Source organism: Myiozetetes cayanensis, unplaced genomic scaffold, assembly GCF_022539395.1.
Source record: "Myiozetetes cayanensis isolate MyiCay16 unplaced genomic scaffold, myiCay2020 scf17, whole genome shotgun sequence".
NCBI classification, from domain to species: Eukaryota; Metazoa; Chordata; class Aves; order Passeriformes; family Tyrannidae; genus Myiozetetes; species Myiozetetes cayanensis.
In genome coordinates, this window is record NW_026087378.1 from 6,128,151 (window position 1) to 6,140,824 (window position 12,674).

General features: G+C 51.7%; 1 protein-coding gene and 1 long non-coding RNA gene across 8 annotated transcripts in view; one reads left to right on the plus strand and one right to left on the minus strand.

Annotated features, from left to right (window-relative positions):
- Nucleotides 1-12,674, minus strand: part of LOC126638554 (uncharacterized) — a 1,011,613-nt gene that overhangs the window by 194,109 nt on the left and 804,830 nt on the right. The window lies entirely within an intron of this gene.
- STK10 (serine/threonine kinase 10) overlaps nucleotides 1-12,674 on the plus strand; it is a 45,781-nt gene that overhangs the window by 16,451 nt on the left and 16,656 nt on the right. Inside the window, exon 3 of the mRNA XM_050312496.1 lies at nucleotides 10,940-10,988. Within this exon, the coding sequence (XP_050168453.1) occupies nucleotides 10,940-10,988 (49 nt within the window). The remainder of the gene's footprint in view (nucleotides 1-10,939; nucleotides 10,989-12,674) is intronic.

The following is a 12,674-nucleotide window of genomic DNA, read 5'->3' on the forward strand; positions in this document are numbered from 1 at the left end:
GCTGCAGGATAAGCCCCACTGGGCAAACCAGTGTGGGGGTGGTGTTTGCTGGACTGGTTTCTAAATTCCTGCCAGTCCAGAATTTGGGCAGAATGGCAAAACATCCCCAGTAACTTCTGCAGGGTGGGTAGGCGAGGAGCAGATGTGGGCAGACATCTGCGCGCATCGGGACAGGGCATTGCTTGACCCTGGAGGCTGGGAGTGCAGCAGGGATATCACAGTGTCCTCTCCCTGTCCTTAGGGTCAGCTGGAAGCACACCATCGTGGCCAGAGCTGGAAACTGGAAAATGTGATGTAGCCCAGTGGTTTTTCTGACACTTCCCTGGGTTTTCAGGGTCAAGCAATTTGCTGTTCAGAGTAGCAGAGTATCGTAATTGATGAAATGGGTGATCGTTTCTGCTCTGACACTGGGACTGTGTCTTTACCAGATGGGATGCTGTGAAGGGTGTGTCTAGGTGGCATCCTACTTACCTCTTGTCCCTGACATCTACTGTCTGTCTATGGAGCAGTAAGGCTTCTCTCTGCCTCACTATTCCACAGACTGTTGCCTTTCCTAAAGACATGGAGGTCTAAATCTTCTTCTGGAAAGCTGGGCAGCAAGTTCCCTGAGACCAGCATATATACTCCATCCTGTGAACGTGAGCTTTAGCATTCACACTCCTGGCTAGTCACTGTAAATCCTGTTCTGGGTAAAACTGGGGGTTTCCCTCAAAGCAGGGATGGAAACTGAGTGATTTTTTTTAACCACCACCAAGAATGACTTATGCAGCAGGCAAATTACCATAGCCCAGCTGAGTTCAAGAGTGCTTCTACAGGTAGCAACATGACAGCCCAAACTAGAATAGAAGCCTTTGTCTGCCACCCTTTGTACAGGATAACGTTGCATGAAAAGGTTATTGAAGCAATAATATTGCCTGTGATTACAGAGCCTTGTCATCTGAACACCAGGGAACGCTTTATAAAAAGAGACCTGGTGTCATTATCCCAGCTATAAGAGTGAAGACATAGACAAGAATTTGCCTAAAGTTTACCCAGGAGCCCTGGGAATTAGTCTTATGTGCTGAGTTGCAGTCCAGGGTTATAACCATGAGGCCATAGTTTTATGTAAAGAAAGCAGCAGACAAGAAGCTTGTAGGCAAATCAGTTTTCAAAGCACTTGAAAACTTTGTTTAGAACTGAATCGCAATAAGCCACGTTCCCACTTGGCTGGCTCTCCAAGGGAAATGCTAAGGAACAATGTTTGCATATAAGCGAATATTTATGAACTACCTGTGTATGGGAGACAGTGCCTTGAAGCCCAGTTTCAGCCTAAGCCCTGAAACAAGGGGTAGCTTGCAGGTTTAGACTTCTTTATTTCAGATATAGCCTGAAAGTTGTCATTTGGGAGGGAGGGATGTCTTTTTGCAGACCTTATGGCTTGGGGTGCTTTCCATTGACTTCAAAGCCCTCGCTGAAACAGTTAAATAGCAGTACTCCTCTTGTGTGATGGATCCAGGCACCTTGTGTGTGGATTTGGGGATGGTTAGGACAAACAGTTGTTTCTAGGGAGGTGCCAGGCAGGAGTGGAAAACTTGTAAAGTCTTTTGCCACCCCTTCCATGAGTTGTCCTCCTGACCAGGAGAGGCTTTGGGGCTGTGTTGGAACTGCTGACTGTTAATAAAAGACGTCAGGAAGCTTGTCCTGGGTCAAACTCCAGCTCTCACAGCGAGCTTTGCCCTTCTGAAGTGCATCATCTATTTCAAGTTGCTGACACAAACTCAGGGCACTTGAGGTTGGTGAATCTTCCCACTGAAGAAGAAACTTGTTCCTTTTAGCTATTTATATTTGAAATTATTTTCTGAGTTCTGCTTCCCATCCAGTAACAAACGCCCTTCGTGAACTGAGTGGCCTCTAAATGCTGATTAAGTTGGTGAGAGAAGGGGATCCCAGTGACAGCCCTCCAAGCAGCAAAGGCTTTGCCCCGTGCCTGGGCAGAGAGCCATGGCCTGGGTGTTTTTTCTGGTTTCTATGGCAAAGAGCAGCTCTGGCCTTCATCCCTCCGTCCCTGCTCTGCAGAGCATGACGTTGGGAGCCCAGAGTGCTTGGAGCCAGTTGTGGTCTGATCCCTGAAGGGGGGCCCATGAAGAAGTCCATGTGTGTTGCAATTAACCCTTCCTGCAGCACTCAGCATCCCAGGTACAACCATGCCAACCCTCCCTCCTCTGCACCCCAGAGCTGTTTGCATTCGCTGGCAACGGGTGGTTTTGGATTCTGGATTTCTGGGATGCTGAAAGTCAGGATGATGAATTCAAGGGGGTTGGATAGCAGCCCTTGTCAAAAGGAACTCAGTGCCTTGTGTGGTTCTAGCAAGGGAAAGATGCTTTTTTCAACATCAAAACCAGTTGGTTAAACTAAAAGGAGTTTTAATTTGTTCTGCCAAAATTTCAGTAGGAATGGGAATATTACTGCCAACTGTTGGGGGTAGTTCAAGGAGTATTTTGTCATCTCAGAGTGATTTAGATGTGAGGAACTCATCCCCAGTTTCCCTTAAGATCATCAGGGAGCTCTGCATTTCACAAGGAGTATGCAGTGCTATCTTCGTTCTCCATGAAGTTTTCCTGCTCTGAAACTCTGTAAGCCTTGGGTTCCTCACTTGCTGCCCTGCATCTTCTTTCCCCCACTCCTTACGGGGGCAGACTTTTTTTATTTCAAATATTTTTCTCTGTAGGTTATTTTGTTCAGAAAAGGGGGCAGAAAGGTTTATTATGTTTAAAGTCTCTGAATAGTGTCCTTGTTTGTAAGGGGAAATTGGCAAGCCTGGAGCACTCTCTTACAGAAAGCTAATTATTTCACTTCCACCTACAGCATACTTGCCATGTCAGGCAAGCTTTTGACATTTGTGCTGCTCTGTGGCAGCAAAGAGGCTTCTGATGGCTTCTGTATTATTTTATGTGCTCTCTAGTGTGTGCTGAAGGCTGGATGGGAGGGGAGCATGGAGCTGGTGGTTTTTGCAGATACTTGAGTGTTTGTCCCCTTTTGTGTTGATGGCACGGTAGCCTCGTGGGGCTGTAGGAATGAGGTCAGGAAGGATGTCGCGTGTCCTCAGTGTGTAACAGGCTGCTTTCATGTCTTGCCCTGTCTTCAGGCCCCAGCAAACAGCTGGAGCAGCTCAGCCTTGCTTTGAATCAGCCCATCTGGCATATGAGCAACACTGGTGTAATCTGCTCCCCGTTTTCTTACAGCCCTTTGGCACGTGTTGGGTGAAAAGCATTGGGCAGGAGGCTGGTGGGGAAAGTGCCAAGTTAAGTGGGTGGAGGAATGCGATCCACCTCCTCCCTCCGCTCCATAATGTAAACTTAATCCTTGGACTTCAGTCGGAGCAGGGCAGGCTGGCTGAGATAACGGGGAGACTCAACACACTTGCAAGCAGAACTGCACTGGTCAGCACAGCCCTCGATTTTAAAGGAGGGAGTGGATCTGACCAAATGGTATTTAAAAGCCAAGGTGGTGCTCCACACAACCAGCCCCTGTGGTCCTGCACACCCCTGTGCTATGAAGGGAAGAGGGGAAGGTCTGATCCGGCGTTGCTTGTCCTGCCTCCTCTTGCACAGACAGGACAGCGTAGCTTTGCTGTTAACTACCAGAACTTGGGTTTGATGTCACACAGATGGGGTCAAGGACATGCCCCTTAACCCTGACTAAACATGGCTTCTGTGCCTAAATATATCTCTGTGCTCTTTCCTCCAGGGAGGAACAGCTCTGTCCTCTGGCCTTTGTGTCACTCAGAAGCTGAAGCCTATTTCTCAGTCCTGGGAGGCAAAAATGTGTCTAAAGTTTTTATTGGAGCCATGAGGATGCTCAGCCCATCAGCCCAAGGGACACAATGGGCTTGGAGGGACAGGAGATGGAGCCAGGTGGCTCTTCACTCCATGCTCACGTGTTTGGAGGCATTGGGTGCTGGTGAAAGCCCAAACAGATAAGTGGGGCTGGCTATGAGCTGTTCATGGGGAGAGTGCCCAGCCTGCTCATGTGTCTGGGACATAGCTGGGCTCTGGAGGCAGTGCTGGCATCTCAGGGTACATATGGACATTGATGTCTGTGTCCCAGGTGGCCACTCTGTGTGCAGGGCTGGACTCTGGCACAGAGTGGTCTCAGTATGGGGTTTGAGGTCTGTATCCAGCTCTTATCTGGGCAGCTTTGGGGCAAATGACCACCTGTGTTCTTTGTGCTATGCTTTGTATTTGCTGCAGCTAGTTTTGCTGGACCAGGGTTGTACCCTCCATGTGATTTATGCAGCTCTTGGCCCCTGTTCCAGGTGCTCCTGACCTTGTCAGAGTCCTCTCAGTGCTATGGTGACATTCACAGTTTGAGCACAGAGCCAGTTGTTGCCTCTGTCCTTTATTTTCCACAGCATCTATGTTATAGGACTTAGCAGCAGTGTGGGAAGGCCACCAGCAGGCTGATGAGTGACATTCATCCTGAAAAACTGGGTGGGAAGGAAAGAATTCGGTAGCCAATGAAGCACCATTGTGGGTAATGGGTCAGGAAACTTCCTGCAGTGCTAAAACCAGGCCTGAGGGGCTGTAGGAAGATGCTTTCCTGGACTTCCTCAGCCTCCTCTGCCTCTGAGACAAGACCAAAAGCCCTGGAGACGGTCTGGGCTCTCAGCTTCCCACCACTCCTGCAGGGCTTGGGAAGGAGCTTGTCTCGCCTGTGGTGTGTGATTCAAATGCTGGGAAGAGAGACCTGCCTTGCAGTGACTCCTCTGCTGCAGATGGGGAGGTCTAGACCATTTCCTCCCACTCCTCCTGCCTTTTCCCTACCACCTGCAATGCCAGAGGAGTCATCCTATGCTATGGGTGCCATGGTGCTGGTGTGGGCTGTGTGAGGGGCCTCCAGGAAACCCAGTCCTGCGCTGGGCTCGCTGCACTGAAGTGAAACTCTGTGCCCACGCCAAAGCCAGGAAATATTTTGGGTGGGTTTGGGCAGTGCACACAGGAGGTCTGTTCTCAAGTGGGGCTCCTCCTGCACTGCCAGGGAGGGAATGTGAGGTCTCCTGGTTGTGTTTGCTCCATGGGGTAGAGGAGCAGGAGGAAGGCACCAGGCTGGGGCTCCTTTCTGGAGTGGAAGGGCAGTGCCAGGTTTCGTGGCCAGAGCCTCAGCAGCTGCGGTGCAGGGACCTCAATGAGCTGCCTCTGTGGCCCTGGGGGCTGTCTGAGAGGGACCAACCTGTCCCTGCCTGGCTGTAGGGGCAGCAGCAGGGGCTGACTGAGCCAGGGGAGGGCTCTGCAGCCGCAGAGGCAGCGGCTGTTACTCAATGTGTTCATCTGTTGAAATTCAGGCAGGGTTACTTGCTCTGCGGTTTTCACCCGAAGTGATGCTGCCCATGTGGTGCTGCCTTGGTGGCTTTCTCGCCTCCCAGCCACCAGTTTTGCTGCAGCAGAAGGAGGATCCTGACTTCCCCCTTTGGGCAATCCCCTAATGGAAAAGCTGTGTCTGCTTGCTACAAAGCAGCTTTGTAAAATTCACTGTAAGGGGCTTTCTTTTTCCCTTCCCTGCCATGCCCCAGCATGAGCAGGGTCGTCTCATCCCCTTGTAGAGCTGAACAAGCTGGTGGCTCCTATATGAGGAATCTTTGGAAGCAGCATCCAAAGGGAGGAAGGGTGGGCTTCGGCTCGCAGCATTGCTGACTCAGCACATTGACCAGCAGGCAGGGTGGCTGCAGTGACAGCGTGGGGAATGCACAGCACCCGGAGCATGGAGGTTTTGTAGGTGGGAATCTCTGTAGTGGGAGTCCCTGTAACTGTTCTGTGCTGCCCTTCCCATCCACCTTCACGCTGGGGCAGCTCATCTCTCTCTGCAGCATCAGGACAGCTGGAGGCAGCCAGGCTCTGGTTCTTTCTGTTTTCAGTTTTACTTTGTTGCATTTTTGCTGCATGCAGAGGATTCCTGTCCCCCACCCCTCTGCCTCTGGATCACGGGAGCTGTTGTTTTTGTTGCCTTTCTTCTGCTTTTCCCGTAAGTGGGTGGGCGATGCCAGGAAAGCCCTGCTCTCCCTGCTGCGGGACCCTCACAGACCCATCTGCCCTGGCTCCTTCCTCCTGGCTCTGCTCATGGGGGCAGCCCAGGGACCCACTGTGATCCCCATGCAATGGCAGCTCCACACGAAGCAGGACTTAATCCTGATGGTGAGCGTGGCTGGGGCCATCTGTGACACACCCCTCTCGTCCGTGCCCCGCTCCAACGCGGAGAACATCAAGATGGAAATTGCTGCTAATGGCAGCAACCTCCCTAGGAGCTTTGTGCCAAGTTGACCTTCTGGAGAAAGGGAAGATGGGACAGGAGTGATGGCAGGCAAGGAGGGAGCCTGAGAGCATTTCCTTCACTGGCTCACTCTGTAAATGGGGCACAGTTTACTTTACCAAATTTACTTTTCTTATCTCCACAGCACCTCTGCATCAACACAAGGCAGGAGAGCTGGTGGCTGTGCTGGAGGGTGCTTCCTGCTGTGGGTGACAAGGACGCCTCTGAGTTGCCCCAAAAACGTGGCAGAGCCACGAGACTGTGCGTGGGCGATGGAGGCAGCCTCAGCAGCAGGATGCTGTGGGTTACCTTCTCCCCAGCCCGGGCAGCTGCCTCAACAAACAAAATGAAACCCTCTGCTGCAGATTAGGAGAGGAAATTGCTGAAGTACTTCAGTTTTAAAGCAGTTTCTGGGCCAGGCAGGGTGGATCTGGGGGCAGGTGGATCCTGGGGGCCCTGATGCCCAGGGCTGTGTGGGAAGGGTGGGCGGTGACAGTGCTTGGCACAGTGTGCACACACAGTGCTGGGTGCTCTGGAGCACCACCATGACCCCAAAGTGATTGGGTTCTTAAATATGCAACTGCACAGGCAGCAAAGTCACAGGAAAAGCCTGCAGGCACCCGTCACCTCCAGTGACTTGGGAGCAACTGGGCTGCCAGCCAAGGGCTTCTCTGTCCTAAGGGGACCTGGTGGCCTCCCTGCACTCCGTGGGAAATGCCTGGCTGCCCAGGGCTGCCACCCCCGAGATGAGCTGCCCCCAGCTTTCCCAGCTGATTGCTTTTGTTTTCCACCCCCTTCTCCCTTTCTGACTGGAAGAGGAATTTCTCCAGCACTGCTGAGGGAAGGGTTCATGGGCCCCTGCCCTCTGTCATGCCAATCTGGTGAGTAAGAGCTGGGCTGAGGGTGCGTCCTCTCCTCTTAATTGGGTTTCAATTGCAAACCCTGTTCAAGGACATCAGCTGTTCCACCCTTGGCGACTGTGCAGTGTTTGGTAAAATTATCTTTCAAGATAAGCCTTTTGTATTTATTTTTTTTAGTGTTATAGAAGATTCCAGGAGTTCAAACACACCCGAAAGGGAGGACCAGTCCTGCCCAAGGTGGGAGGAGCAAGCAGGGTCTCGGTCCCACTTGGGAGGACCTTGGTACCTGGGCAGGAGATGCTGCTCCTGGTTTGTCAGACCTAGATGATGCACTGGGCTCTGATCCATCCTAGGTTTATTTTCGAGATTGGTGTCCCTCTGGTTCTCAGGTGAAGGTGCTGAAGGGATTCTCCTGGTACAGTGCCCAATCTACTCTCTTAAGCTGTTAAGTCATATAATGATTTTTCATAACATGTGGTGCTCCCTTGCTCTGGTACAACTTAATTAGCACTTTATTTAAGCCATAGCTGTTTCATACATATGTATGTGCATTTATTCTCCTGGGCAACCTCAGGCTCACTGGACTCTACTTCCTCTCCTCCCAGGCATTCACTTATTTCTTAAGCAGCCCAGGAAAGGACCCCAGACCTCCCCCTGCATGGCCTGCTCCCAGTTGGGCTACAAAATGTTCCCAGATCCTGCTGTGCCTAAAGGCAGGATTAGGATGAGCCATGGGAAAAATCAAGGTCACCAGCAAAAACCTTTAACTTGATTGGACTTTCACTTTCAAATTTAAGTTTAAATTTAATTTTGCCCATTGCAGAAATTTCTTGAAAGGGAAAGATTTTTGTGGCTTCTGCATGCAGACCTCTTCATTCGGGCTGTTTCATTAAAGGTACAGGAGAAAAGGCACGAAGGTTTTGAAAGGCAATAAGGGTAGGTTATTTTCTCTGTCTGCAAACCAGCTGCCCAAATCTGCTCCTGTGCAGCCAGAGCATCCCTGTGGAGTTCTTTGGCAGTGGTGTCAGAGCTGGGGGTTCTGTCTGTGTGTCTGCAACTGTCAGTTGGTCTTGTCACTCAGATAGCTCAGAGATGGAGTGAATTTTGGTGCAGTTGTAACTGCCTACGGACTGAAAACTAAAATTGGTTGTGTGTAATCCCTGGGATTTATAAAGGCTTTGATGTGGCAGCAGGAGGGAGAGCTCTGGTTGTTGCTGCATGTCCCACCAGCAGCCCGGCAGCCTTTGGCGAGGAAGTCCCTGGATTTCTTGTGTGGAGGAGATCATTATAAACAGGATGTTTGCTCCAGCCCCATTCCAGGCTGCTCGCTGTAGAGCCCCCCAAGGGGTGCTGGACCCCAAGCAGAAGGAGGAAGAGGAGGTGTGGGTGCTCCCCCAGCACTAATTACTGTGAAGGAGCAGCTTTTGGGATGTCAGCAGTGGGGCAGAGCCCCCCCTTGGGTCTCATTTCTCTGGTTCACAAGACCAGAGGAGCATTTCTGGGACCAGGTATGTGAAACCACTGCTTTGCAGCACTGATGTGGCTCCTCAGTGAGCCCTGTGCAGGGTCCCAGCTCTGCAGGTTGCAGGGGGACTGTGAGGTGGCCGAGCACAGCACAGGGAGGAGGAGCCCAGTGCAGTGCTGGGGAGTGAAGGGCAGTTGGCACCGTCACTAGAGTGGTTACTGCTTGAGATGGGGCTAGGGGACACCTCAGTAAAGGAGTAGTCAGCCCATATAGCAAAGCACGTGGAAACAACCCTAAGAAAAGAGTTTAATGATCTTCCCAATTTGTTTCTCAGGGACAGACTGCCCACCCCAGGGTGTCAGAGACTATCCCACCATCCCCTTCCCTGCCACAGGTTTGGGGATTGTGCCTGCTCAGCCTCTGCCCTCTGTGAGCTTCCTCCATCTCCCAGCTCACACACAGAGATGGCTGTGTCCTGCTGTCACCAGGCCTGCCTTCCTACCTACTTCAATGGCAAAATGTTTCCCAGGCTGGCCCTGCTCCTGGAAGGAAGCATGTGTGGAGTGTGATCTATGGGATTGCCAGTTGAGTTTTTTTAAATTGTATTTTCTGTGCTGAAAATGAGCTCATTAGTTTTTTTGGCTGTTCTGACTATCTGGCCACACCCATGATTATTCTTTGGCATCTCTGCCCTTGTTGAAAATGCATATTTTTAAGTTTTCCATGTTTCCCATCTTCCCAGTGCCTGACTTGGAACCTGTTGTTCCTGCATAAACATACATGGTCATGCTGGTTCAGATGGTCTGATTCTCCTAATTTTCTCATTGCTAGACTGTGAACCTGAATGAAGTTTTGTGAGGTGAAATGCATCCCACGCAGATCCAGAGTCACGTGTGTTGTGCTTGGCCTTTCCCCATTTAAAAGCTCGCTGTGTCTGACCAGAGCACGTTTTGGCTGTGCCAGCTGTGACCCTGGTAGGAAACCTCAGCCCAGCATCTGCCTGGGGGGACAGATCACTTACTCTGGGCTGGTCTGGGCTAGTGGCAGGTTGGAGGATTTGGCAGAGGATGTGTCCCACAGGTGGGATCTTGGTGTCATTGTGCAGAAGTTCCACCAGCAGGGTGGCTGAGCCAGCAGAGGGCCATACATCCCCTCACCCTCAAAGGAAGAGAAAGCCTTTGGCCTCCCAGCTGTCAGGTTGTCAATAACAGCCTTTCCCTTGGCCATGTGTAGGAGCTGCAGGACTGAAGGGTTGGGATGTGGCTTTACTGGAGCTGCAGGATTAGGCCATGGGAAAGAGGGAGCTTGAACCTTCTACCCTCAACTCCTGCTCCAGTGCTTAGAGCTATGTTGAGTAGCATGACCTCTACTTGAAGGGTTTAGAGAACTGTGCTGGTAAACAAACTGCCTTGGGTTGGCTCAAGCACTGTCCTCGGAGTAAACTCTGGCATTTCACCTCTCTGGTATGTTGTCCTGTGTCACCTCGACAAGGAGAAGAGCTTGTCAGAGAGGTGAAGCATCTCTTGTCCCTTGTAATCCCTGGCTGCTTGAAATTGTAATCTGTTTATCTGAGCAGCCCTGGCTACCCCGAAGGGGAACAGAGAATGGGGGCCAGCACTGGGGCAGCTCTGGCTGAGTCTGTGCAGAGGTGAGCGGGAAGGGGATGATGTGGAGGGGATGGCAGGACCAAGGCAAGCAGGTGTGTGAGACTGGCAGCGACTCTGTGCATGTCCTTGGGAGAAAAACAGCATCAGTCTGGTGAATGTACTCAACCTCTTTATTGGCATAGTTTCCCCTCAAATGGCTCAAAATCAAGAGAGCAGTGAACTACTGAGCAGTGTGGGGAAACAAAAATAGTTAAAAAAACACCCTAAAGACATGACAGTCCTCCCCATCCCTCATTTGCCAGAGAAAATCCTGCCTGATTTCTCCCAGCCACGTCAGCTCCCAGCTATGACAGCTATCTCATCCTTTTGGCAGGGCTGCTCGGTGGAGCAGCCCCAGCTCCAAAATGCAACGGGAAGAGATGTAAACAGAGAGGAAGCTGGAAATACTGAAGCTGCCTGCTTGGGGTGGCTGCTCGGGGTGGGCATCCAGGTACGGGGCTGCTTGGGGTGTTCTGACCCCAGGGCTCGAGTGATCCTCGGTGCTGGGAGTGCCCAAGGGATGTGTCCCGGGCAGCTCCAAAGCCTCTGCACCCCCGGGTGGTACTGAGGGGCAGCTTTGCCGTGCAGGGAAGCAAATCACACGGTTTTGTCTCCTCTTCCCTGCCCGGTGGTTTTCCCAGTGAGACACAGACCTGACTTTAACTCCTCTCTCTTTGTTCCCCCAGATCATGATTGAGTTCTGCCCGGGCGGGGCAGTGGATGCCACCATGCTGGGTGAGTGCAGCGCCGGTGCCGGGCTCTACTCTGTGCCCAGGGAGATGCCTGAAGGCATTTCCAGCCTTCTGGCACGTTCCCAGGTACAGCCTTCAGACAGATGGCAGGCATGGGTGCCCCAGCTCCTCCAGCTGTCCTTTCTCTCCCATGAGTTTGCCTATTTTCATACCTGGAGCAGAAGGTGTGGCAGCCCTGGGGTATTTTTTGAGCTACTTTAATGTCCTTTTGTGATTTAAATGCTGATGGGATCAGCAGATCACTAGGCATGGGGAGAAGGAAGAGTCTGGCTGGAGGGGAAAGATGATTTTAAATATTTATCTGCTGGGGGCACCGGGTGCTTGGGATCCTGTTCCCACAGCTTCCCGAGAAGGGCAGCAGGGCTGAGATGTTTAATCTGGATGTCTGTCATGATGAATATCCCATGATCTTTTTGCTGACTTCCCCGTATGGTATCAGTCATCTCGTGAAGCAGCAGAGCATCTAATAAACTGCAGTTTGCAGTAATCCCAGGAACCTTCCCATTTTTAACTCATCCCTTCCACACAGAGGGAGCTGCTGGGACCAGTAGTGTGTGGGTGTGCCCCAAAACAGCCCTGGCTGCTGCTACAACCCCTCTGTGCCAGGGCTGTATGGATCCCAGTGCAGGGGGTGGCATCCCCTCCGCACAGAGAATGGGATGCTCTGACATCTTGCCTGGAGCCCCTTGGACAGAGCCATGACTCCCTGGGGGTTACTCCCTTTCAGCACTGATATTTCTAAAGGCCTCACTTTCTATTTATCCCCAGTAGCCAACTTTGTCATCTTTGATTCAGCCGTTACACCTTGGCCCTCCTTTAGGGAACTTCTTTAAAGCAGGTCCAAATCACTGCATGAAAAACTACGTTTTCTAAAGTGCTGGAGAAATAATGCCTTCCCCATGGAAAACCTCAACAGTCTGGGGTTTTTTTACCCATATCTTGGGACATGAAAACCCCCCTGAGCATTGGTGGGTCTGTGACCGTGGCAGGACTTGGGAAGGGGCAGCATAGGAAACCATGAGCAAGTGGGCTGGCTATAGCACTGTCACCCCCAAGGGAGGGACAGGAGGAGCTGTGAGTTGGAGCTCAGGAATGTTCCCAACATTAGTAAATTCAGAGTTGCTGAATGCTGCCTGTTCTACCTCCCCGTCCCCACCAACAACTGGTATTTTTCCCACTGAAATCTTTTGTACAAAGCCTGTGGCCCACTGCACCTTGCTTTTGCCTGATGCTCTAGGGAAAATGAAAATAATCAGCCTGCCCCAGAGGAAGGGAGACCTTGATGAGGAAGAGGAGAAAAAAAGTGGCTGACCCAGCATCCCTCAGCCTGTGGCTGAGATCCTCACTCTGAATCTGTTGCAGTTGCTGGGGTCCCTCCCTCAGCCCCCATCCTGGCCATGCAGTTTGGCAGTTGGTGCTGTCTAAGGCTGGGTCTGCTCTGCCTCACATTCAGAGCTGCTGGAGGAGGGATCTGCAGTGCAAAGGGCTTGCAGAGGGAGGGAGGGAAGCTCAGGAGATGCTAACCATCTGGAAGTTTGATGGTTTGCAGAGCTGTCGCCTTGGAAAAACAGTCTCGGATGGTGGAGGTGGCCCAGCAGAGCTCAGCAGGGAGGTCACACCAGTGATTGCATGTCCCTGCAAGCATCAGAAATAGAATCAGAGAATCACA